Raw genomic sequence first — 26,259 nt, forward strand, 5'->3', positions numbered from 1 at the left:
TCGTCAAATTTCTCGAGCGGTCTCAGTAACATCTCCATTTGTCCTAGACCTGAAATTTTAGAAGCCTCTCTTTACTCATCCTTTCCAATGGTGCCACATTGGAGGCTCTTTCAGGGTCAGGGGAATGAGACCCATTATTGTTACTGTTTTTGGCATATAAATACAACACGGGGAGTTTGGGAGGCTCTCCATGTGGGCAGGAAACTCTCGGTAGATTGCCAGGCTCTCCCAGAGGGAGAGGCCATAAGATGAAGCAGCCGTGTGCTTCCAGGAGCTTGGTCTTATAGTCTCTGGATGTTGGCCATTGGTGGGATTACAAGGCGCTGGGGGCAGTCCCTGGGTGTGACTGCCTAGCTACTGGAAAATGGGGAATCTGGGCAGAAGAAGCCCAGTCCCAATCTGAGCAGGTTTGGAGGTCTCAGCCCCAGGTCCTGCACACCTGGGTTCCTCTGCTGGTTCCTTCATGCATGAGGCTCGTCCGAACATGTGGAGAGGGGCCTTGAGCATGGCTGTGGCTAGGCTCCGGAGGTCTTTGGCTGCGGGAGCTCTGCTTGGGGTAGGGAGGGAAGCTGAAGCCTCTGAGGGGCCTCGGGGAAGACAGCCAGGCAGGGGCAAGAGACTCTCTGCGTCGCTCTCTCATATATGTATACATATATAATGTATATATGTATATATATAATGTATATATATGTATTCAGGTATTCCCAAATATTCGGGTATCCCAAAGAGGAATTGAAAGAGCTATGCTTGGAGTATCACATTCCATTCAAGTGAGAGAAGGAATCCAGAGTTCTGACCTCTATCAACAATCAAGAATCAGGGACACTGTCTTGTTTGCCAAGGTGTCAATAATCAGATAGGCCGGACACGTAATGCGATTCAAAGATGACTGCTGGACTAGAGCTATCACTGACTGGATTCCACGGGATGTCAAAAGACCATGTGGCCGCCCAACTATAAGATGGTCAGACTTCTTCACCAAGACCCTGAGCAAACAGTTTGAGGCTCTTCATGTTCCTGGAGCGAGCAGACGCCAGTGGGCTACACTAGCATGCGACAGGGATGAATGGAAACGTTACTAGCACCCACTCGAGCAAATCGATGAATAACAGGATGACAAGTGGTACAAGTGATACACATATATAGGTTCACTCCCACGGGTGCTTAGGCTCCAAGCTCCTGGCTCTGCGCTCAGGGGTGTCTCCTGGCGGTGCTTGGGGACCATATTTGGTACCAGAGATCAAACCCAGATTGGCCACATAAGGCAAGTGCTGTAACCCCTGTACTAGCTCCCTTGCCCTGGGATAGATCATTTACCTCCAGCTTTACAGATGAGGAAACAGCCCCAGAATTTAGCATGGGCCCTATAAGGTCAGGCCCCAGGCCAAACATTTGACCTCTATTTGCCCCTCAACCATCATATCATAAACTCCCTACAAAGTGAACAACCTAATGACTCCCATTATGTGGCGAGGCGTCCGACCTGGGTCTCCAGGTTGTGTGAGAGCTCTTACAAGCAGGCTTTTAACTTGAGCTGCCAAAAGCGGACTGGGATGAGGGCGAGCTGGGTCAGAACCCAGGACTCCTGACTCCCAGGCTCCAGGTAGGCACTCGGTTGGAATTCATTGTTCCTTAAAAGCGTGCTGGCCCGCAGCCCAAAGAGTGAAATCACACCCCGCGGTTCTGGGAACCACGCGAGCTCTGGCAGCCGTGTTCAAGTCTGAGCAGGTGAGCGGGGGACTCTCCCGGCGCTCTCCTCTGGCTGGGTGGGGTGGGAGGAAGGCAGGAGACCGGCCTGACCAATAGGACGGGCGCAACCTTCCCGCCTTCATGCCTTTACCCGGGCTGGGCTCTGTCTCCCGCTGGCATACCATGAGGTGACTTCAAGGCTGGCATCAGCAGGCCTGACCACTCTGACGGGGTCACTCCAAGTGTGCCTTGCCTTCAGCTGGGCCACTTCCTTATCTGCACGAGGTGTGGGACCACTACTGCAGGGTAGTAGGAAAATGCTCCAGGGTTTCCTTCTTGCAGTTAACACATTACTAAGTGCCTACTACACACCAGGCATGAGGGGTAACAGTGCAAAAATAGTCTGTGGGTCCTGCTTGCAAGGGTCCTTCAAAAAAAAAAAGACTTCTCTGAAGTAAATGCAAAATGGCCACTATGGGGGCCAGAGAGATAGTACAGTGGGTAGGGTGGCTTGCCTTGCATGCAGCCAAACCAAGAAGGTTCAACTCCCAGCACCCCATATGGTCCCTGAGCCCTCCAGGACTGATCCAGCAGCACAGAGCCAGGAGTGAGCCCTGAGCACCGCTGGGTTTGGCCTCCAAATCAAAAATAAATAAAGTTTTCATTTAAAAAAAAGGCCACTTTTACCTAGTTTTAAAGGAAGAGTGCTGCAGGTTACCCTACTGGTGTAGGGAGTGTAAGGGGAGAGGGGTGTGGTGCCAGGCTGGGTCAGTATCACACGGAGGGGTGTCTTTAGAGGTGCCGAGAGTGTGTGAAGACCCGCTGTGGGAAGGTTCATCTGAGAAACTGAGGCCTATGGCCCTAGAGAGCAGGCGGCAGCCAGACTGCTTCAAGGCATAGGTGGTAAGAGAAATAATCAATTTTTGGAAGAAGGGGAGGGAGTCGGAGAATAAGGGAATGGGAAATGGGGGGTGGGGGGAGTAAAATTGAACAGAATATGGGTCAACGCATCTTTCCAGGAAAAGAAGAAAAATGCTGCCTCCTCCGAGGAGCCTTCCTTGATATCTTCGTCGTAGGCCTATGGAACTCCCCCCCCCGCCCCCCCCCGCCCCCACCGCCACGGCCTTGCAGTCGGGCATGAGGCTTAAGCCCCCAGGGAGGCCAGACGTGGGCGTCCACTTCCTACCCCTGGGGTTCGCCGCGGCAGGTTCCGAGGCCGTCCGCTCCCCGGGCCTCAGTTTCCCCAGCCGCGCAGAGCAGGTTGTCTCGGAGGACCCGCCCCGCGCTAACGCAACGTGATTCGCCGGGGCCGAGCGGGGAGGGCTGCCCGCATTGCTGCGCAGGCACCGGGCGGTCGGCGGGGGCCCGTCCGCCGGCCTGGGGCGCTCTCCTGGGGGGCGGCGGGCGAGGATCGCGCCCCCCGGCCGTGGCGCAGAGGCGCGGGCGCGACCCCCGCGGGCCCGCAGCCGGCCGCCCTGCGGCAGCCGCGCCAGCTCCGCCCCCCGCGGCCGCGCCGGCCGCTCGCGCCGCCCCCGCCGCCCGCCCGCCCGCGCGCGCGCTCCCTCCCGGGCCGGCTCGGCGCTGACTCCGCCGCACGCTGCAGCCGCGGCTGGAAGATGGCGGGGACCGACTGCGGCGCGCTGCTGGACGACGAGCTCTCCTCCTTCTTCCTCAACTATCTGGCCGACACGCAGGTACCGGCCCGGGGTGCCCGGCTGCGGGGGCCGCCGCCGCCGCCGCCGCAGGGACCGGGAGGCAGCGCCGGGCGCCGGGGGGATGGATCGGGGGTTCCAGGCTGCAGAGCCCCCCCTTCTTGGCGCCCTGCGCTGCGCTCCGTTACGGGGGGCTAGGGGAGTTGGAGGTTCCCCCCCGGCCCGTGCATGCCGGAGGGTTGGGGGCGCTCCGGCCGCAGGGGAGGGTCCACCAGTCTTGGCCGCCGGGAGTCTGTTCCCCCGCCAGTAGGGCTGGGGCGCGGGGGTGGGGGGGGACCGCGTTTCCTTGGGGAGGTGGGGCCCCGCCAAGGTGTGGGGGGACCCTCCGGCTGGCTTTAGGTGCCGGAGGCGCGCCCTCAGGCGCCCGGCACTTGCTGCCGTACTTTCACGTGGACTTGTGGCCCCGGCACGGGCGCCTGCCCTGGTCCCTGGAGTCTCCGGTGCTCCGGCCTCCGGTCCCCCGCGTGCTGCTGCCGGCCCCCCGCCGCTTCCCATCTGAGCCCGCAGCGCGGAGTTTCCTGCCATTGGCCGACTAAGGGCAGTCGGGGTCCGCGGGGCACGTGGACCTTCGCGGTCTCGCCCTCCGGCGGAGCCCCCCCAGAGGAAAAGCGCGTCCGGATGGGGGCGGAACGACTGTCTGGGGGCGTCTGGGTCCCCCTGCGGCGCGCGGCCCCGGTGCGCGCTCGGCGTTGCGGGGGGAAGGGAAGTCGAGGCGGCGTCCCGGGCTCTGGCTGCGCCTGGGAGCCCCACCGGCGACACGCGCGTGACAGGAGAGGGTGCTCTGGCGTGCCTAGGATGGGGGGGCTGGCGAGGGGGGGGAAGCTGGTGACTTGGAGACGGGTGGATGGGGTTGCTGCAGGAATCAGCTGCCGCCGCATCTGCCTTGCACTCGCTGTGCGCGCCCCCCGCCGCAGACCCTGTATTTTTTTCCCCCCACCCCATGCCTGTTGCAAGCGTAAAGTTTTTGCCCCGGAGTTCGGCTTTTGCGGCGGGCTCACGGCTGCGGGGAGTCGGGAGGCTGGGGGTGCGGCGGAGCCGAGAAGGAGCCCCCGGAGGCGGGCGCACGCCGGGGGCGCAGAGAGAGGGGCGGCCGGGCGGAACCGGGCGCGGCTCGCGGGGGCCGGTTCGGTACCTGGAGTGGGAGTGCGGGTGCCGGCTGGTTTTGCATAACACTGGGAGGGAGGGGGCCGGCCGGGGGTGGGCGGTGGGAGGGGAGCGAGGGAAACTTTGCTGCCTGTTATAATCGGCCTGTCTCGGGGCGGCAGCAGCTGTCATGGGACCGGGTGGGCGGGGAGAGGCTGGCAAGCTGATCCCGGCGCGGAGACGCGACTCGGAGGGGACGCGGCGGCCGAGACGGTCTGCGCCGGGCGCGCTCGGGGCCGGCGGCTGGGGCCGGCGCGGCGCGTGGCGGGCTGTCTGTCGCGGGGAGCAGGCCCCGGGCTGCGGGGGAGCCGCGGGGCGGCGTGGCGGCGGCCGTCGCGCTCGGGTGGGTCCGCGGAGCACGGCGAAGGCGCGGGCGGCTGCGAGCGCGCGTCCCCGGGCGCGTGGGGGCGGGGAGGGTGCGTGTGCGCCCACGGGCCGCCCGTGCACACGCCGCGCGCGCCGGGCGCGTACCTTTACCTCTGACGAAACTGCGGTGGAGCTCGCCGCCCGCGCCTGTGTCTGCGCCGGCGGCCGCGCCGGGTCCCCGGCTCCAGCCGGTGCGACCCGCCCGGGGCCGGGGTGGGGGGCGCTGGGGGCGCGCCGGCCTGGCGGTGTCGCGCCGGGAAAGGTGCGCTCCCCACCCCTCGCGCCCGCTGAAGGAGACCCGAAAGAGCCCCAGCTGCGTTTAGGGGACCCCCCCCCCACCAGCCGGATGCCTGCGCCCCGGGACCCCAGGCCAGCGTGGGGCTCCGCCGTCAGCGTACTTTGGCTCACCCATAATTAATCATTTGCCTTTTAGCCGCCCCGCGGGCCCGCCTTGCAGGGTTCACCCAAGGAAACTAGAAAATTGGGTAATCAGGTGTCAGCAGAAGCAGCGCAGTGAAAGTTAATCTGGGACGTTTGCTTTTTTTATTCAGCCACGTGACCCCCGAGGCGCTGCCGCCGATCCTCGCCGGCCCAACTTGGGAAGTTGTAACTGATAGGGGGAGCTTCGCGGTCGCCCCTACAAGGTCTCGAGTCCAGCCCGAGAGGACCTGGGCGGGCCCTGCGGGCCGCCTTATTTTACATTTGGGGATAGAGGCTGTGAGGCGTGAGCGGCTTGGACAGGACCACGCAGCCAGCGGGTGACAGAGCCACCCAGGGCTCCTGACTCCAGGTCCTGTGTGTTACCTCGAAATAGCACTGGACTTGGAGTCAGAAGGCCTGAGTGGAGTCGCCTTCCCCACTCTCTGGCTGCGTGACCCCGGAGCAAGTCATTTTTGACCCTCCAAGCCTCTCTTCCTCCATCTGTCAAATGGGGCTGGTCTTGCCCCACTGATGAACAGACCAGGCTGCCCCGTGGTGGTGGGAGTGAGCTTCTCTTGCATGTGAGCTGTCCCGGCATCTGCACCTCCCCCCCACCCCGCCCCGCCCCGCCCCTCCCCTATCTCCCCCATTTGGAAGGGGTGGGGAAAGTGAATCAAAAGGTAACTTATTATAATTTAACCAAAAGACTTGGGTTATCTTTGGTGGATAATCCAGCGTGAGATAGGGGGACGACTTCTGTTTTAGGAGAATTAACTTTTACCCTTTTGGGCCAAAGTTCAGAAATTCAGTGGAACAAGGATTGGGCAAGTGTGGTGCAGAGAGGACTGTATCCGTGGAGGACGGTTGGCTGTTTGCCTGTGGCGCCCTTTCTGTCGCCCTGCCTGCACCCTCTTTTCTAAAGGCGCCCCTGCCCCCCTTACCCTGCTTTCTCTCCTGATTGCTCGCCTTTTGTTGGTTACACAACCAAGCATTTTGTATGTGAGTCCTGTGTCCCAGTAAGAGTCTAGAATTAGTTGTGTCTTTCATCTCTTTGTGTCCCTGTGGCACCTGTCAGGGTGCTGAGTGCCTCTGCTCAGCTCTTGGCTGGGCACGTGAGTTCAGCCTCAGAGGCTGCTGGGCATGAGAGCCGGAGGGTGGGGGGTGAGGTGGAGAACGCAGAGGGCTGCAGCTGTGGGCAATGCCACCCAGCCAGGCCCGCACTAAATATGGATTTAGTGTTTCCCGCGGCATCAATCATATGTCAGAGTCGTTAGGAACTCTGTAAGCCATCTAGCTCGACCCCTTATCATTTAGGAATATTTAATTATAGAACTCTTAGAAAGGATTGATTGGTTTGCATTAAGAAAAGAATGGAAACTGTCATCTTACCCAAAGGGTAACTAACCTCTACTGCTTTGGGGGTTCTTCCTATTCTTCACAAAAATGAAGTCATTCATTGTTTATTCATTGTAACTGGGGAATCACATTGTTGTAACTTGCTTTTTTTTTTATCGTCCAGACCAATATGCTGTTTGACCTTCTTGCCATATCAATAAATGTTCTACTTAAAACCTGGGTGGTTTTATAGTATTTTATTGAGGGTTAAGCCAGAATATAACCTCGACTATCAGCCATTCACATTGTTGATGGATGTATTGGCTATCGTAAGTCATATTGAAATGACAATCTTCGCGTATGTGTCTTCTTTCATTTGAATTCCTAGAAGGGGAATTACTCTGTCAAAGGAACTTTGCCGGCATTTGGTAAACACATTTGTGGGTTGCCTCCTAGAAAGATTGTGATAATTTACACACTTATCACCGCTGTGTAGGAATGTTGATTCCCCATACCCAGATATCTCTTGGCATTTTTTCATTTTGCCAGTCTGTTCATCGATAAATTCTGCCATTCACGTTCTACTGCGCATTTCTTTGATTCCTTGTGAGGCTGAGCCTTTGCCTCAGAGGGTGATGGGCCATGGTGGTTCTCTTCGATGGAAAACCAGGTGTGTGAACTTGGCCCCTTTGCAGCAGCTGTACCCCTGAGGGTTCTGAATCTGAATCTGAGCCTCCAGGAAGGGACCCTGCCACATATGCCTCACGATGACAGTAGAGAGTGACTGGAAGTTCCAGTGTGCACTTGTGAGATCTGGAACGCTGTTGCTGAAGCCAGGACTAACTTTCCCAAGTCCAGTTCTGGGATGCAGGTCACAGCGCAGCATCTGCTGGGTGCCAGGGCCACGCTTGCCCTGTGTGAAGCCAGGGCCAGTAGGCGCACCTGAGCCCGGACAGGCCTTGGTCCCTGGTTGTGTTTCCCTGATTCTGGGCCCCATGGTTGCTGGGTTTGGGGGCTCTTTCTGGTAGCTGGGATACCTGTGAAACCCAGGAAAAGCAATGGTCCCAGGTGTGTGTGTGGGGGGGGTTGAGGTGGGCATATTTGCCCTTCTGTGAGGAGCCGTCCCATCCCAGCTGGTGCAGGCCAGCCAGGACCCACACCACTGCCCGCGTGTAAGCCACTTCCCCCTTCTCTCTGGACTGACAGGAATTCTGATTGGAGTCAGAAATGACCTGGTGAATGGGGGCGTGGGTGTGGGTGTCCAGTGACAGCCTCGAGTGCTGCTCTGTGTGCTCTGTGGAGCCTTCTCCTGGCCTGACCTCCTTCCAGCCTCACCCAGCCTCCGTGGAGGCAAGTGTTCTCTTATTCATCCCATTTTATGGATGAGGTAAGAGAACCCCCTGACTGCTGAAGACAGCCTCTTGTAGTACTGTCGTAAGCGGAAGAGCCAGGATTAATTCTGGTCAGTTCTGGGTTCCTGAAGGAAGGCATGTGGATAGAGAGAAGATAGAACTCCTAAGTCCTGCTGCTCTTGATCTCATTCTGAAAAAGAGTCCAAGACCGAAGGTTGGGAAGGAATGAATAAACAAGCATTAGCTTGGAATTTTACATATATTACATATAATAGGATATATAATTATAATATAGAACATATAATATAGAACATTATATATCACTATACGATAATCTATGTTTTATATAACAATATGTTATATAATATAACAATACATTATAATGTATGCTATATATCATGTGTTATATATAAGTATATGAACTTCAGTTTGGAATGAGCATTTTCTTTGAACCACTTAAGTAGGACAGAATCCTATATAGAGTTAATTTCTGTCCAGGAGTTTTTTTTTTTCTTATGTTAAAAAAAAAAAAAAGGTAGGGGGAGCAGTTCTTGGTAAAGGAACGCAGTTCCTTTCCTTCCTGAAAGGAAACCAGGAAGAAGTCATTTGGAAGAGAATAAGGAAAGGTCATTACTGTCTTTCTTAGGCAGTAGAGAAAAGCCCTACCCCCACCCCCCATCCCTCCCTCCCGCACCTGCCCTGGTCCTCTCTCTTGGATGGAGTGTTTCCTTCCACAGCTGGATCCTGCAGTTCCTCCCAACCAAGGAGATCTTTGCCACACTGGACTCTGCCCTCTCCCCCTTGCTGGGGCCCCAGGGCTGGCCAGGCTTCCAGACTGAGTCACGACCTTGGCTCACATATCACTGGCCTCCCCGGCACTTTCACCCCAAGGCCCGGACTGACCCTCCTTCAGGTGTGTGGAGTGTCAGCCCCCCAGCCTTATCCTGAGCTACCTGTCATCCCATTGGATCCCGATGCGCCCCAGCTTGGGTCATGAATAGTCTTCCTCACAGCTCAGCCTCCTCCTGTTTCTCTCTCCTTCCCCCTATTTTCTTTCCTTACTGCACGAGGCCCAGCCTCCAGGGATGCTTTTGTTTTATTACTATTTTGGGGTATTCTGGGGTCAGTGCTCAGAACCGTGTGGGGCTGGGAGTGGAACCCTTTGAATGGGCTCCCCGACTCTCCAGCTATGGCTTTGGTGAGGCCTTCCCTCCCCTCTGCCCAGCACATCCCTGGCTGTCAGCCTGTCCTCACTGCTGTCCGCCCACCCAGGTCCAGGGCCTGCTTCTATTACCTGCTGACGGTGAGCCCTCTTTTTGAGGCTTCGGGGGCAATGGAACCCTTTGTGCTTCCATTCCCTCATGAGTGAAGGCAAAGACCAAGCCCACATCCCCCAGCCAGTTGCTGCAGAGTTCCCGAAAATCAGCTGGTCCAATGGATCAGAGGCACCAGATGTGATGCCCGGTGTATAGTAAGCCCTGAGTAATAGATAACATTCCTCCTAATCCCAGCTCCTTCACTGTTATTCCGGAAATCATGTGGGAAGAGGGCAAGGAGTTTTGTTGATTTCTCCCGCAGCTTGTGCCCGTCTGAGCCGAGTGGGCCACATCCTCCTGGAGCAAACCAGAATCCGAGACCCCGATAATCCTCTGGAGAGATGCTGCTGTGCGTCCTGAGAAGGGGCACACTCGCGAAGGTCCTGTGGAATGGCCTGGAATGCCCCCATCCTCATGCCCATCTCAGGGTGCTCCCAGCTGACCTGCCTCAGAGCCCCCTCCCACCCAGCTCCTCGAGAGCTTTCTAAGCCAGCTCCGGGCCCCAGCCACCGGCCTGGCAGGGCGACTTACTGCACCGGCATCTGGTGTACTTTTATCCTGTAACCATGTTGGCAACTTCGAGAGGGGAAGAAATTGTATTTTTAGCTTGGTTCTTCCAGCCCGTGTTCTCCCTTAAACACGTATCTCACCCTCTTGTCTCGATGTTGCTTTGCTTGCGTAGTTCCACTCCGGAGAAATAACCTGTGTTCTTTCTTGAAAAAGAAGAGAGAAGCCCGTCTTCTCTCTCGGACTCCTGTTTCTCCCTTTCTGACGCCTCAGCATCTCTCTAAGTAAATTTCAATAAGAAATGATCTTGCCTTTTTTTTTAAAAAAAAAAAAAAGACATCGTATTTTTACCCTGTACTAGCATTGTGGTTAACCAAGAAGCAGACGAGTTCTTGTGCCGGCGGATGACGAGCAGTCAGGTTCTCTGGAGGGAACTGCGTGTTGTCTCGCACACGGCACCGTGCAGTGTCAGATGCATGGCAGGGGCCTGTGGCCCAGCGAGCTCCCAGGTCTGACCTTCAGCTCTTCTCCTCTGGGGCTGCTTTGCTGAGGCCACATGAGTGTGAGGGCCTGGGTCACCCCCGCCCCCATGGGGTTGGCTCCCTCTGCCCTGTCTGTTGGTGGGACGAGATGCCCAGGGTTAGGAGAACCCCCGTGAGTCTGCTCAAAACCGTTCATTCCCACCCAGCCTGACCTGGGAGGGAGGAGGGAGGGGAGGCACTGAGAACATTGGATCTTTCCCCAGGGGTGCACTGAGGACAGGCTCCCCCCAGATGGGGAGGCCCAGGCCCCTGCTACCCAGGGTCTAGGAGGGGAGGTGGGCACGGGGCACAGACAGGGTGGCCTGGGCCTGGCTCTGACTGGGCTTCATGCTTGCTGTGGGCCAGGGGTGTATCCTTACCCCCCGGTCAGGCAGGACACGTTTCCTTTCTCTTCTCACTGTTCCTAGACCCCAGGCGCCCGCCCCCTCTTTCAGTTGACTTTGGATCTCCCCCTTAGGGGCTCAGCACCCAGTAGGGAGACAGTGTCCTGGGTCGAGCAGCCTGGGCCTGGGCCACACGACTGGGCTGGATAAGGTTCTGCAGACTGTCTCCTGGGGGCTCCTGCCTGGTGGCTCCTGAAGTTGGAAACTCGCGGCCTCAGTCCAGACCTAGTGGACAGAGAGGGAAGGGACCATGGGAAGGCAGTTACTGCCCCACTGGGGGTCACTGTCCCCCAAAAGCCTGGAACGACAGCCTAGTAGGTGCAGAAGCAAGTAACTCCCCTCATTGGTTTAGGTGCCCGAGAAGGCTTCAGGACTAGGATTGGGCGCCACTGGGCTAAGCCTGTGGGTGTGGCACCACATTTCTTTTTCTTGGCTTTTGTGCCGTTGATATTGAACTTAGGTAAATAATTTGGAGGCACTTGGGGGTCATACCCGGCAGTGTCCAGGGGTTATTCCTGGTTCTACTGGTGGTGGGGCTCAGAGACTATGTGCAGTGCTGGAGATCGCAGCTGGGCCAGCACTCCAAGGCAGTGCCTTCCCCTCTATACTGGCTCTTCAGCTGGCCCCGTGTCATTGCTGTTGTTTGTTTGGCGGCCACTCCCGGCAGTGCTCAGGGCTTACTCCTGATTCTGTGCTCAGGGATCACTCCCGGCAGCAGTGCTCAGGGGACCGTGTGGCTGAGGACTGATCCAGGGTCAGCTTTGAGCCAGGCAGGCCCCTTAAGTCTGTCTCTCTTCAACCCTATGCTGTTTTTGTTTTTTTTTTAAATCTTGCTTTTGGGGCCACACTTGAAAGTGCTTTCCCGGTTTCTCAGGGGACCAAGGGATGCTATGGATGTAACCCAGGGCTCCTACACACAGAGCCTTAATTTTTTTTTTTTTTTTTTTTTTTGCTTTTTGAGTCACACCCAGCGATGCATAGGGGTTACTCCTGGCACTGTACTCAGGAACTACCCCTGGCGGTGCTCAGGGGACCATATGGGATGCTGGGAATCAAACCTGGGTCGGCCGTGTGGAAGGCAAACATCCTACTTGCTGTGCTATCGCTCCAGCCCCAAAGCCTAAATTTTGAGCAGTCCTTGCAGCCTTTCCCTGGCCCTGCCTTGGTCTTTTCAACCTAGGAAATGGGGCTGACAGTAGCATCATTTCAAGGGTTTTGGTGAAGACTAGTTGAGAAGGTGCCTAGCCAGTGTGCAGAAATGCTGATTTGTCAAGGCCATGGCTAACCCACAGGTGACGGGCTGGGCCGGGCCTGCAGTCCCGCCGAGCACTCTGGTCCCCATCCTGTTTAGGCCCCGAGGCTCCTCCTTCAGAGAACTTTGGTTTTTCTTTCCCTTTCACTTCTGCAGGGACAGACAGAAGAGGAATCCCCGCTAGACTAAGCAGGTGTTGCAATACTGACTTTTAGGAAACAGAGAGAATTAGAGGCCACAGGAAGAGGAGAGGAGGTGCACCAGATTGTGGGTAGAGAAGGCTTTGGAGGGCCTCAGCTGTGGGTCAGTACTGGAGGCCTGCCACTCGCCATGCAACCTCGAGCAAGCATCTTCATCTCTCTCTCTCTCTCTCTCTCTGACCATCCCTGCTTGCCTCAGCGGCAGAATTGAGGCTGCCAGTGGCACGGCCTTCTTGCATCACCAAGGAGGATAAATAACGCTGGTAGCACTGCTTGACGTACCGGGAGAGCTCCGGAAATGGGAGCTGCGCTGATTAACAAGGGCAGTGAGACCAGTGCAAGGTTTCTGGGTGCCGGGAGAGCCTGAGCCCGTGGCACCCCGAGCCCTCGGGTCCTGGATGTTGAGCTCACCCAAGCAGAGGCAGGCCAGGGCCCCCGGGAGCTGTCTGCTTGGCCAGGCCTGGCTCTGTCGCTGGGACCAGCTCTGCTGTCTGAGGCCCTGCTGGCGGGCACTCGGCGTCGCCAGCCCTGCCTGGGTGAGATGGATGCTCCCCGGCAGCTCTGCGGCACGTTCTCGCCTTGTGCTTGCCTGGCAGAACAGTCATTTAGCAGAGGGAGAGCGGGGAGACTTAGAAGCCAGCCCTGAGCACTGCAGCAGCCCAGGAGCGGCTCCCTGATGTTGCCATGGCAGGCAGCCTTGGCAACGTGGCTGCCAGAGCCTTTATTTCTGCTCTCCGCCTCCTGGCAGGGAAGCGCGGTACCCGGGACACTGGGACCGGGCCCTGCCCTGGCCCCAGGGGACCTAGGATGACCCAGTCTTCTTCAGGGCTCTAGTGACCCCCAGGCTACATCTGCAGTCTCACTGCGCATGACCAGCAAAGCCCACCCTGGGGGTCTGGCCCTCAGCGGGTTGCCCATCTGCCCACCTCCCGCCACCCTGGATGGCCACCACCTGCACCCCCCAACTCCGCTGCTCCTAGCGGGCTCGAGCCTCTCCCTAGCGCTGGGAAGGGGAGTCCGAACAGATCCTGCCCTGCCAGGTCTGGCACCAGATCACTCAGATGCATCGTCACGGTGGTCTTGGAAGTCGCCCCCATTTTATAACGGAGTAGACTGAGGTCAGCCCTGCAATTTGTGGTGCTGTGGTTCCTTCCCTCAGCTACATAGCCACTAGGGCCGCTGACATAAGGGGGGGGTCCTGTGCCCTTTCCCCTCCCCATCCACTTCTTTCAAGACCCAGGTCTGGTCTAGTGCCCCCTCCCATAATTTCCCCACCCCCAGAAGCTCCCCACCTCCTGCCCCCTTGATCCCACCCCACCCCCCAGACAGCTGAACACCCTGGCATGTTCTGTCCTTTCTCTGCTGTCACCTGGATGGACTGATATCTGTCCCGGATTCCCCTTCCCCCCTTACCCCCGCCCCCCAGCTGAAGGGAAGATTTCTGAATATCCTGGTGAGGGGTTCGGACTTGGCAAAGTAATGAGGCAGCCCAGGGTTTTGTTGTCACCGTGAACAACCAGGAGCAGCTGACAGGACTGAAATGGCCACTGGGGCTGTGCCGGGTCCTGTGCTGGGACATTGGGGTGCATTATCTTGGACTGGGCCTCGGCTCCCTGGTGAAGTTGGTACAGTGGCAGACGAGGAGTTCGAGACTTAACTCTGCACGCCTGGGCGGGGCGTGCAAGGGCCGGGACCTGTGCCTCTGGCAGCCCGGCTGGCTGCAGAGCACCGGCCTCCTCCACTGTGGCGTTGCTCATCTTGCGGGATGCACAGCAAGGACTGGAGTGGGGGGACGAGCCACGGAGAGGGGACTTCTGCACTTGGCCCCCGCCAGGGGGCTCAGCAGAATGAGCTGGGAGAGAAGGAGCAGGTGTGGGCGGGCTCTGTGCAGTCCCTTTCCTGCCAAGGCGCGGTGCAGGAGGATTTGTAGGAGAGGGAGCGGCTGTGCTTTCAGGACCCCCCTCGTGCCAGCACCTCCTCCCTTCGCTCCCGTTCCCCAGAGCCTTGTTAAGGGCAGGGCTGGCTCCAGCCCGTGATAACCCTTGTGTATTTGCTCTGCTGTTAGCTCTGCAGGATTGGAGTTCCCGAGGAGGGACTTCATCCTGCCAGTTCACCCTCAGTGCCCCAGTGCCTCGGTAGTTCCAGCTGGGGAGAGAGCTCAAAGGGCTGGAGGACACGCCATGCCTGCCAGAACCTCGGTTTGATCCCTGGTACCGTATGGTCCCTTAAGCACTGCTATGACTGAACCCTGAGCACCAGGCTTGGAGCAACTCCTAAGCACGGCTGGGTATGGCTTGAAAAAAAAAGCCAAAAAACCAAAAACAAACAAATAAACAAAACCCAACTTGGTTCCTGGCACCCTCTTGGAATGCAATAAATATCTGTTGAGTGACTGAATGAGTGAAAACATTGGATCTTCCAGAAACTTCACCACCCAGTTACCTGGCTCCTTTCTCTGAGCTGGAAGCTATGTGAAGATGTTTGGGGGGAGGGAATTGTAGGAATCCCCACAAAAGGAGACCCTCCCACCCCACCCCCCACCCCCGTAGCCCTTGTCTCCCAGATAAGCCTGGCACACAAAGGAATCAAGCTTGCAGAAGCCCCTAGTGGAACACAGCCCTTGGGGCAGGTACGGAATGTTCCAGAGGAGGGGCTGGGGGTGTGTCTTCAGGGAGGTAACTGTCCGCGTGGACGGCTACTTTAGGCCAGAGGCAAGGGTCAGGCCAGAGAGGGGTAGGTAGAAAGGGGCACGCGGGCTGGCGAGCTCGAGCTAGTGCTTGCCCCTCATGGCTCAGTCCCTGGCATTGCGTGGTCCCCCAGCACAGTCGTGTGTGGCTCCCAAGCACTGCTGGCGTGGCCCCAGTACTTTTCCCCCAATAAGCAGTAACGGAAGGGAAAGGAAAGGGGGCAGAGGGGAGCAGGGGTCACAGGCTCAGCCCAACGGCTCTGCGCCCGTGCACGTGTCTTGGCTTGGAATCTCCCCAAGACCGCGTGTTGCACAAGAGACACACATTCTTCTCCTGCATCCCTCACCCCCCGCCCCACCTTCCTACTTGGGGTTTATTTACTCTTACTTGAAGCACAAGTTTGGCAGTCCAGGCCTCTTGCGATCAGAAGCAGCAGGTCAGCTCTGGAGGGAGGGGGGAATGTGAGCCTGTGCGCATGCGTGCGTGCTTGCGGTGCGTGCGTGCGTGTCGGTCTATGCCTGCGAGTGGGCCGCAGGGACTGAGTCCCACCAGAAGCCCCTTCCTGAGTTCGCCGCTGTCTGCGGGGACAAAGCTGAGGGTCACAGGCACAGGTTGGTGGCCCCACGGAAGAGCACGTTCAGTTCAGCGATCTTGGAGGAAGGCAGGAGGAGTGAAAACACTTTCTGCTTAACTGTCTAAATTAGGAACTCTACTTGGAGAGGTTGAACATTATTGATAAGCTTTGCTTACGGCGGGCACAGAGTGCTCCTCCATTACGTTCAAGGGATGAGGAGGTCAGCTCGTTCAGCTGTCCAGTGGGAAGGTGAGCTATTGTCTGTCCTCACTCTCGACTGACAGTGTCACCTTTCGAGGCCCCAGGCTCTAGAAAGAGAAGAGTCACAAATGCTGATTAGTCCCTGGAAACTATGCAGCTCAGTTGAGAGAGCCTGGCCTCTAGGACCCAGTCCTCCGGTTCCGATCTTAGCTGCCTCATGCTGTGTGACCCAAGGAGTCAGATAGCGTCTCTGTGCTCTGGTTGGCCAGTCCCCAGTGGAGTGACAGTGGTGCAGCCTCCTTGGGTTGGCTGGACTAGTAAGGGATGCTCAGCCCCCATTGGGCGCGGGAATCAACTGTGTGGCTAAAAGACGGTGCATTCATTCCGTGGCCAGCCTCGCCTCAGGAGAAATGAGGACCTTGGCGAGCAGGTCCTTCAGTGTCCATATTTTCATTAGAATGTTTGAAATTACTTAATTGGGAGGTTAATCAGCAGTGCTCAGAGGACAGGTGGTGCTGGAGATGAGAACTGGGGCTCTGGCAGGGACAGCAGCGCGCCGCAGACCCACTCCCCCCAGCCTCCTCCCCAGCTTCGAGCATCTGTGTTCTTAAAGAGCCCTCTCTCCTCCCCCGAGTTGCCGCCCTGCTCGGGCAATGCTACCTGCGGTTCTGTGTGGGGGATGGAATGATACAGGGGTGAGGTGACCGTCTCCTCCGCTCTGCATGGTCGAAATGGAGTCCTCCCTCACGGCAGCCCGCTGGGGTCCTGGTGGGTAGATTGCACTTGGAGAAAGTCCGGCCTCAGCTCAGTGGTTTGCCCTGCCCAGCCACAGTCCTGCCTGCCTCACCCCTCGGACTGAGGGGCGGCCTGGGCCGCTCCCTCCCATCACCTCAGCCCTGTGCGTAGGCCGGAGGCGAGGATCACTCGTTTCCATTCGACAGATGGGAATGATTAGATGGGACCACAGCACCGGATGTCTGACCTCTGCCTTTTCATCCCGAGCTCCGTCCCGGGGACTCTCAGTCATACTCCTGTTTGCTGGGCGTGTCAGGAGGTCGAGGAAGGTGCATGGTTATACCAAGAGTGGGGGATTCTGGAAGGAGGGGAAGGAGGAGCCTGGAGGAACGTAGCCCTTCCGGGTCAGAGAGTCCTGGTGATGGCCTGGGCCACGTGGCAACTGACAGGACTCGACCTCACTAATGCCACACAGTGCATCCTCTTGCTGCCCTGGCCCTTCTGTCTGGTACCTGTTCTCTTTCAGGAGTGGCCAGCGTTGCATGTGTGTGTCCACTCCTCAGCTTCTCCCGGGTTCTCCTGCCGCTCCCGTGGGGACAGGAAGCACCTCACAGACCGCAAGTTGCTTCTCTGGTTCCCGTGTCTCCCCAGCACCTGGCCATGCACAGGTGTGGCACCTGCAGCCTGTCTGTCGAATGCATGAATGAATGAGCCCTTAATCTGCCGGGCCTCTGCGCTGAGCTCCCTTAACTCTCCCAACAGCCGCAGGCACCGAATACTTCCACCAGCCCAGTTCTCCAGGCGAGGGAGGTGGGGAGAGAGCGTTCTTCTCATGACAGGGCACAGGGAGCCCCAGGGCCCCGGCAGGCAGGTGTGAGCAGGGCCTGCCCCAGTGCCCTGGACCTCATCACTTTCTCCAGGCTCAGAACCGCCCCACCTGGCACTGCAGGTGGATCCGCCAGGTTCCTGCTCAGCAGTGCGAGGCCTCCGGCTCTTGCTCTTTGTCCTACTGGCCAAGGAGTGGCCGCCTGGCCAGGACTTTGTTGGACCAGCCCCCAGCAGGAATGTGGCAACCTCCCTCTGCTGGAAGCCTTGCTTGGTGTCTACACCCCAGGCACTATAGCAGTGCACCTAGAGGCCAGTGGTAGTTAGTTGGTTTTTTTTTTTTTTTTTGGTCTGTTTTGTTTAGGGCCCACACCCAGTGGTGCTAGGGCTTGCCCCGCCTAGCTCTGTCTGTGCTCCGGACCTGGGGCATCATATGTGGATGCTGTAGATTGAACCCATCATATGTGGATGCTGTAGATTGGCCACGTGCAAGGCAAGCACTCCGCCTCCTCTTCTATCTCTCTGGCACCCCAGTAATGGCATGTGAGCCCCTCTCCCCAGAGTCAGACGAGTTCCAGATGACTGATTCCATCCCAGGCAGAGGATTCCATCCCGGGCAGAGGAGGCTTCGAGAAGCAGGAGGATGAGGGGTGTTGAATCCAGGCAGATGTAGACAGGCCTCCTTCATGGGAACAGCCAGGGGATATAAACTAGCCCAATGTCTTGGGTTTAGTCTTTGTCTTTTTTGGGGGGGAGGGAGGGGAGAGGGTAACAGCTGATAGTGCTCAGGCACACAGAGGCCAGGGATGGAATCCAGCTTTCCTGCGTGCAAAGTATGTGCACCAGCCCTTTCTCTGGTCCTGGGATCTGGGGGTGAGCTGCTGGCAGGGTAGATGGGTGGGACTAGGGCCCTGGGGCAGGGGCTGCATCCTGACCCTGTCACTTGGCAGCTGAGGACCCTGGAAAGTGGGGGGGTTGGAAAGGCGGGAAGATGCAGTGTCTGTGTTGTCCTCACCAGGGGCCAAGACAGTTGGTGGCCTGGCAGTGTAGTGATGGGTTGGGGGCAGGCGCGACGGAACCATCACTCCTCTCTGAGCCAGGCGGTGACTACTGGCTGGCGGTGTAGACTGCTCCTGTCCTGGCAAGAACAGACCCCACCCCCCCCTGAGCCAGTTGGCCTTGGAGGTGCCCAGGGCAGCCTTGGTGTCCATGCAGCTCATGGAGCTGAGGAGTGTGGGCGGATGCTGGGTGAAGAACGGTCAGGACTGTCGAAGTAGTCTCCAGGAAGGGGCCAGACTGATTGCACTGTGGAGAGGGCACTTGCCTTGCACGTGGCACACCTGAGTGTGATCCCCGGCACCCCCTATGGTCGTCTGAGCCTGCCAGGAGTGATCTCTAAGCACCTGCCAGGAGTAAGCCTTGAGCACAGCCAAATGTGACCCCCAGACAAAACAAGAAAATCACAGGTAGGACACAGCATCAAGATTTTCACAAGTGACTGGTGTGTCTGTGTGCGTGTGTGGGGTGGGGGGCGGGGAGCATGGGATGGGTGATGGACTCGGAAGGTAACTAGGTTTTTCCTGACCTCACCGCAGAATAGATGCAGCCGTGACACTCTGGTTTTGCTGCCCTGGATAAAGTGAAGGCGGGGGGCTATGCTTTCTCTCACCTGTGCTCCTTTTGAAGGGCCTATCCTGGCAGAAACGGGACATACCCCCTCTTCCCAGGTCCTTGAGTGACAGGGAGAAAGTTAGCAGTGCCGAGTAAGCCCTCAATAAAGTTAATGATGCTAATGATGATGACAGCCATAATAATAATAATTACTCCTATTACCACTCTGTTCCCTCTGTTGGCATTTGCCCGTGAAACACACGGGGCATTTTTATATCCAGACTGCACGTCCTTAGAAGGATTAAGGATTTTCATCTCCATTTTGCAGAGGAAGAATCTGAGACCCAGTGACTTCGAGACATCTCCCCTCCATCCCACCCCACCCACACCGCCCCCCCCCCATCCCCACCACAGTCCCCCGGTGGGTGAAGGAGACTGGTTTTTGAAATGGGTCCCTCAAGCCATTCCTGTCTGTGTCTTGTCTAGACTGAGTTCTCAGGATTATCTTGATTCTCCTTGGAGCAATGATCCCCAATCTTTTCGGAGTTGCAACATTGTTCTTCTGTGGGATTTTGCAACAGTTGCAATCCCCCACCCCCACCACAGAAGGCTGTAACTTCCGTTGAGCCCTCTTGAAGTTGGATTTAGGGAAGAGTCTTGCAGAGGGTGGGTAGTAAACAGAGCGAGCGTCCTTGTTTGGGGACAGTCAGGAAGAGGGTCTGGCAGTACCTGGCTGGGTGACCATGGCAAGTCTGGGCCCCTCTTCGGACCTGAGTTTCCCCATCTCTCCCTCTGACTCATTTTTCTCTCGTGGGGGCTGTCTTGATTTTGTAAGTTCTGCTTGAGGCAGAACTGCCAGGTACTGGGTAAGGAGGGAGCTTAGTTCCTGGCGACTAAAGGGAGTAGGAAGCTTTCATCTCAGGGGACACCGCCTGTCGTGGGCTCCTGTCTCTTCGCCTGTGTCTCCTTTGCTGGTGACAGGTGGTGACTTCTCTTTGAACTGCAAGTTGGAGGAAAATTGTCACGGGATCATGCACCTTAAGTGAGTGGGTTCCGAAGGAGGAGAAGGCGGGGGAGGAAACTCCAGGCAAGAGAATCCCTGATTTCCACCCTCCCCGGTGAATCACAGAACATTTGGATAAGTCACTCATGGGGGTGGAAAGATTGGGTGAAAATCAGGAACTGAAGGCCAGATTTTTTTTTTTTCCAAATGGAACAAGTTATTCAAAATCCTCCACGGAGGATAGATCATATCTCACTTTCTTCCCTTTTTTTTTTTACTGACTTTTATGCATCTTAAAAATATGTGTATATGTTTAAAAAATTTCGTTATTGCCTTTCCCTCTTCTGTTTTCACCAACAAGTATTGTAATAGGGTAGGGAGGGTCTGAGTGGACCCAGAGACCCTGGGCTGCTGTCCCCTGAGGCTCTGAGAGTTAGTCTTGTGGCACCCACGTCCCGGGGACTTCCATGCAAGGCTGCTGAACCTCTCTCCCTTGAGGTCTGCAATTATTTAAAGAAAGCTCACGGCAAGTGGAAAAAGAGTGACCAGACTCGCCATACCATGTGGCCAGGAGGCAATTCAACACCGAGCAGCCAACTAACTCCCAAGGGCTTGGCCGGCTGCAGGATTTTGCAGGGGTAGGTAGCTGAGAGGGGCCTGAAGGCAGGCCCAAGTGGGTGCCGTGGTTCCCCTCGGGCCGCCTGCCCAGCCCCAGCCGTGGAGAGGTCACTTGCTGCCCACAGAGCAGGTTCTGCCCTGAGCCTCACACAAGTGAAATTGGAAGCAGTTTTGTCAGGCGGTAAAGGAAGCTAAAAACAATGGGATTTGAAACAAGAATTATATATCGTTCTAACTCAGACATTTGTTTAATTGTTTTATAATTCATCATTAGCCCCCAAAGTGTTTGGGAGAAGTAACTTACTGTCTTAAATTGTATTTTGACCATTTGTTCAACAAGGAAAGACAGTTTCAGTTAATGTTAAGATTATTTTTCATGAAAGAATTTGACTAATATTTTTTAAAGTTCCAGGGCTAGGAACTAATTTTTCAGAGAAAGTCTAATCCCTTTATTTTTAAGAAACCACAAATTCTTAGTGGTTTGGTCTGTTCAAATGCCTTTCAGTTAAACATGGAATTGCCCATTTTTTTGTTTGGGTAAATATTTTTTTTCTTGTTATAAAAGTGTCAGGTATTAAATATATTGAACTAAGAGGATATTAATAGGCAAAAGAAAAAAAGGCCTTGAGGCCAGGGAGGTAGCTCAGAGGGCTGGGCATTTGGATTCCCTGAGTATGCTGGGAACTGGGAGTGACCAGCACCCCCCCCACACACACTATGCTGGGGCTAGCCCCTGGTCGCCCCTAAAATAAAACAAAAGGAAAAAAAAAACAATACCTAGAAATGTAAGTGGACTGACTGTGTGTACGTTCATGTGTGTATGTGCACACGTGTGTATGTGCACGCATGTGTGTACACACGTGTATATGTGTGTGTGCATGCATGCATGTGTGCAGCCTGCTCGATTTGGTAGATTTCACCACCAGCTGTTATTTGTGGGCTGATTTCTGCCTGTGACCTTGAGAGGGTGAGTACCGAGACATAGCCCTTCCTGCCTACTATGGGAGTCTGTTTGCCACCAAGTGGTGTCACTTTGCGTCTGTCCTCCTAAGAGGGAGTAATCCCTGCATTGCTACGGAAATGCTGGTCTTATGGTTGTCAGCGATGATTGCAAGTGGTAGGACTGTACATGGATGTGGGGCTATTCCCTGGCATGTGCCCACCGCAGTGGCTGCTGCTGTTTGAATTCAGGCAGAATCGGGCTGGACAATCTGATTACCTCCACGCCATTCTCCTGACTGATCACCATCATTCCCCCAGGACTTAATTGCCATTGGAGCTTGGCTTTTCTCTCACACATAGTGTACTGCATCTGTCTAGATATACCCTTGCTAATATGTACAGAGCAAGGTAAATATGGTTGCTGGTAGGGAAGGCGTTCAGACCCTGATTTCCTGATTAAGAATCTATTACTCAGCCGGGCTGTTTGAAGTGTTAGCTGACCCACCTTGTGATTCAGGCTGCAGCTGGAGCTGACCCAAGGGGAAGAGATTGGGGTGGGAGGTGGGGGGAAAAGTCCAGCTGCTCGACAAACTCATGTTGAATCTGGTTTCAACGTACAGCATCATTCTGGAGGAGAAAGACAGCAGACCTGCCTTTGCTTCTGTTTTGAACCTGCCTAAAAAGTGGAAGGAGGTATAGATGGAAGGCTTCTCTCGTGTCCGGGGTTCCGCTCACTATTCTCTCACATGTTCTTCTAGAGAGGAGCCAGGCAGGGCACATCAGCACCCCGGAGATCTGCCCTCCTACCCCCGCGTCTAACACAAAGGAGAGGAAGCTAAGAGTGCTCTCTAGCAGAAGAGTCTGTCTCGATGATCATTTCCTAGCATTATATAAGGACTGGCTTTGGTATTGGATTGTTCCGTCTAACCTGTCCTGCTGGGTGTCGGGGTGATTCCTAACTTGATGCTGATGCTGCTTCTCTGAGACTGCCTTTGCATGTGGCAGGGTATGTGCCACGCCGGGGGCTGCCCTGTCAAAGGTAGGGTGGGGGCGGCTCAAACGGAATGAGCTCGTTAGCTTCACGCTCACCGAGTGAATGAGATGTTTGTTGAGGCTTTCCCCGACACGGCAGGGATTAGACATTTCTTTTCTTCTTTTTTTTTCTTTTCGGGTCACACCCGGCGATGCACAGGGGTTACTCCTGGCTCTGCACTCAGGAATTACTCCTGATGGTACTCGGAGGACCATAAGGGATGCTGGTAATCGAACCCAGGTTGGCCGCGTGCAAGGCAAATGCCCTCCCCGCTGTGCTACCGCTCCAGCCCCGGGACGAGACTTTTCTGATCTGTGGTTTCGATTTGGTGTCTCTTTGGAGGCTGGATGATGTGTGTGGGTGTCCTTGCTCTCCACTCACGTGTCCTCATGATTCCTCCGGTCTCGGGGGTGGGCGCCCAATGTGGGTCCTGAGTCCTGACCGTTGGGCCCTGACTGAGGGGCAGAGTCACTTTCCCCACCTATACACCTGGCGAGGGTGTTGGCGTCCTGAGACGGTCGGGGTAAAGTTGTTTCACAGACTGTGGGAAGCTGTGATGTCATATTGTATTCTGTTTATTTGGTTTCAGATAAGTACTGATATTTTGGATTCTTGAAACTTTTGAGTCTAGTCAACTGGCTAAATAACTGAGCTGTTTTTAAGAGGTGGGCTTTTTTTTTTTTTTAATAGAGGGGGCTTGAGCAATAGTAAAGTGGGTAAGGTGCTTGCCTGGCATGTGGCAGACCTGGTTTCTCGATCCCTGGTACCCCTGAGCCCCACCAGGGGTGATCCTGAGCACAGCCAGGAAGAAGCTCTGGGCACAGACAGCGGTGGGGGGAGGGGGTAGGTTGGGTGGCACAAAAATCAAGAAGACAAAGGCCTTCAGCCTCAGGCCCAGCCCGAGGCCGCTTAGAGGGAAATGGGGGTGCTGAGCCCACTAGCATGGCCAGAGCCACGGGCGATGTGGTTCATAGCAAACACCCCACTTCCTTGACCGCCTCAAGACGGCTCCGGGGCTGAACCCCGAGAGCTGAGTGCTTCAGAGCCGCAGCTGTCTCCTGGGGAATCCCAGTGTGGCCCCCTGCTTGGCGCCAGGCCTGGTCTCTGCTTCACCGTCCCTGTGCCCCCGGACAGTGTGCTTCTTTGCTGGGCTTGGGGGGGGGGGGCGTCCCGGCCTGGCGGTGGGGGGAGGCTCCCTCGGCCTGTCACGTCAGAGCAGCAGTTCCTGTACCAGAGGCCTGAAGAGTGAGGAGACGAGCGAGCAAGGGGGCATTTGAGGCAAGAATCGGCCCTTGAGCCATCCTGGAGGGTTGGCCCTGGGCCAGCTCAGGTGTAGATGCTGGGGATCTTGCAGGGTCCCTGGCCTCCCTCGGGTGCCCCCTCCCACTTTACGGCTGGGGGGCCCTGGACGGGGCGGCATTGTGGGGCTGCTGTCAGGCATCACGTGGGTTCTGCTGGAGCCTGTCTGGAAGCTCGGGGCCAGCCCTGCCCCTGTGGCCCAGAGGGCTTTCACAGAATTTTCTCCACGGCCCCCGGGAATTAGACTCAGCCTGAGTCTCACCTGGCGCCTTGGTGGCGAAGGTCTGCAGCTGGTGCCCCTCCAGGACTGGGCCTGAGTGTACGAGGGTCATTCTTTCTGGCTGTACCCGTTCCCTCTCATGTGCCCCATGTCTTAAACCCATTTCCTAGGAGCCAGCCGCAGTGCTGGCTTCTGGAAGACAATAGGGAGAGAGGTGCGGGGGGGGGGGGACCCACAAAATGATGTTTTCAGCTAGCGATAACTCTTGGTATGCGGATAAATAAGACAGGAAGCTCAGATGGGGGTCGGAAAACAGTATGATCCCCAAAATGAGGGGGGGGAGAGAATGAGGGAGGGAGGGAGTGGGAGGGAGGGAGAGAGGGGGAAAGGAAGGGAGAGGGAGGGAGAGAGGGAGAGGAAGGAGGGAGGGGGAGAGGGAGGGAGGGAGAGAGGGAGAGGAATGAGGGAGGGGGAGAGAAGGAGAGGAAGGAGGGAGGGGGAGAGAGAGGTGGGTGTGATGGCAGGGAAGTTGGGGATACTGGTGCTGGGAAATGTGCACTGGTGGAGGGATGGGTGTTGGAACACTGAAACCTAATCATGAACAGTTTCGTAAGGGTCTATCTCACAGTGATTCAGTTTAAAAAAAAAAGAAAGAAAGAAAAAGAAACGAAGGCGTAGTTGGTTCTGGAACCCCTCTGAGCTGACATGTAGAGTGGCACTGGGGACGTGATGTCTTTGGCAGGGCTTATGGCGGTCTCGGTGGAGGCCTCGAATAGCAGCGCCCTCCTTCCCGGGAGGCACCAGCTACCTGGGACCCAGGGCTGTGTGTGAGGACAGCAGGGCCCCCGAGCATCTTTTCAGAGCAGCTGATGTGTTGTCACCCAGGAGAGCAGGCTCGCCCAGGGGGTCTCGCCCAGCCAACTCCGTGTGCAGCGAATGTGCGTTGGGCCCCCCTCCCCGGCGCTCCGTGTGTCTCTGAGATAAGGCTGCGCCACGGGGTCCTTGGACAGTGCAGACCCGAGGCCTCCCGAGTGCAGCGTGGCTCTGGCTGGCTGTCCTGACCCAGGAGGGCTCTTCCCGGCTCTCCATCTGACGGTGTCAAGTCCACGGCCGCCGTCGACACAAAGTCAATTTCCACTCTCGGATCTGTGATTTAACGCCCGGCTGCTCAGGAGAGCCGCAAAGAGTCCGGGTCAGTGGGGCTAATTGGGTTGCTTAATAAGAGGGAGCGTCTCAGAATTGGAATAGCGGGGCCCAGGGCAGGGTCAGGCTGCAGAAGAACCAGACGGGCTAGAGCCAGGGGCGAGGCTGAGTGGTCAGGCTCAGCCAGAGGGAGCCCGCGGCAATGGCGTTTCAGTGACTCAGATTGAACGGGGACACCTTGGAATCCCGCAGACGCTGCTGGCCTGGGAGGGAGGCCCGTGTCTGGGTGTCTGTGATCCAGACAAAGGCGCAGGTGGGCCGGGGGGGGGGCAGTTTCTGGCCTGGAGCAGCCTCTCCGGGGGGTGGAGACTTGTTCCCCCTGTTCCCCCCCCCCCACCCGCCCTGCTTATGCCCCCTCCTGCACAGCTCCTCCGTCTGTGGGTGGCATCTGCGTGACGGATGGCCGTGCAGGGGGGCCGGGCTCTGCTGGGGCTGGGCTGGACTCGGTAACTGTGTTGGGGCAAGTCCAGCCTTCGCCTTGTTTGAGATGAGAATTCATTTATTTAGCTGCGCATCCGTCGAGTCAATTCTACATCCTTCTGTTTGTTCAGATTTTTTTTTCTTCACAACAAATTCCGACTCAGACTCTGCATTGCCTATTGGGGGCAAGCTCAGAGGACCCCCCCCCCCAGAGCCCTGAGGGGCAGGGGCTCATCAGGGAAAGTACTTCCTGTTTGGCTGAGGGACTTGCTCCTTCCTCCCAGGCACCGTGGCCTCTTGCGTCTCTTCTATAGGATTAGAGCCTGTCTTTTAAAATATAAATTCAAAAAAGAGCAACTAATCATAGTTTTGGGGATATTTCCCCCCACTGTTTTTTTTTTTCTTTTTTGAAGGGGACTGGAGCAATAGCACAGCGGGTAGGGTATTTGCCTTGCGTGTGGCCGACCCAGATTCGATTCCTCTGTCCCTCTCAAAGAGCCTGGCAAGCTATTGAGAGTATCCTGCCCGCAGGAGGCAGAGCCTGGCAAGCTACCCGTGGCGTGTTCGATATGCCAAAAACAGTAACGAGTCTCACATCACAATGGAGACATTACTGGTGCCCGCTCAAGCAAATCAATAAACAGCGGGACCACAGTGCTACAGTGCTTTTT

At 56.6% G+C, this 26,259-nt stretch overlaps 1 protein-coding gene across 4 annotated transcripts in view; it reads left to right on the forward strand.

Annotated features, from left to right (window-relative positions):
- The first annotated feature begins 3,259 nt into the window (after positions 1–3,259).
- The window catches only part of PPARGC1B (PPARG coactivator 1 beta), a 100,405-nt gene continuing 77,405 nt past the window's right edge, over positions 3,260–26,259 (forward strand). For all 4 annotated transcript variants that reach the window (XM_055144061.1, XM_055144062.1, XM_055144063.1 and 1 more), the window contains exon 1: positions 3,260–3,383. In XM_055144061.1, coding sequence (XP_055000036.1) covers positions 3,306–3,383 — 78 coding nt within the window. In that variant the 5' untranslated portion in view covers positions 3,260–3,305. The remainder of the gene's footprint in view (positions 3,384–26,259) is intronic.

The sequence above is a fragment of the Sorex araneus genome, chromosome 6 (genome assembly GCF_027595985.1).
Source record: "Sorex araneus isolate mSorAra2 chromosome 6, mSorAra2.pri, whole genome shotgun sequence".
In the NCBI taxonomy this organism is placed as follows: Eukaryota; Metazoa; Chordata; class Mammalia; order Eulipotyphla; family Soricidae; genus Sorex; species Sorex araneus.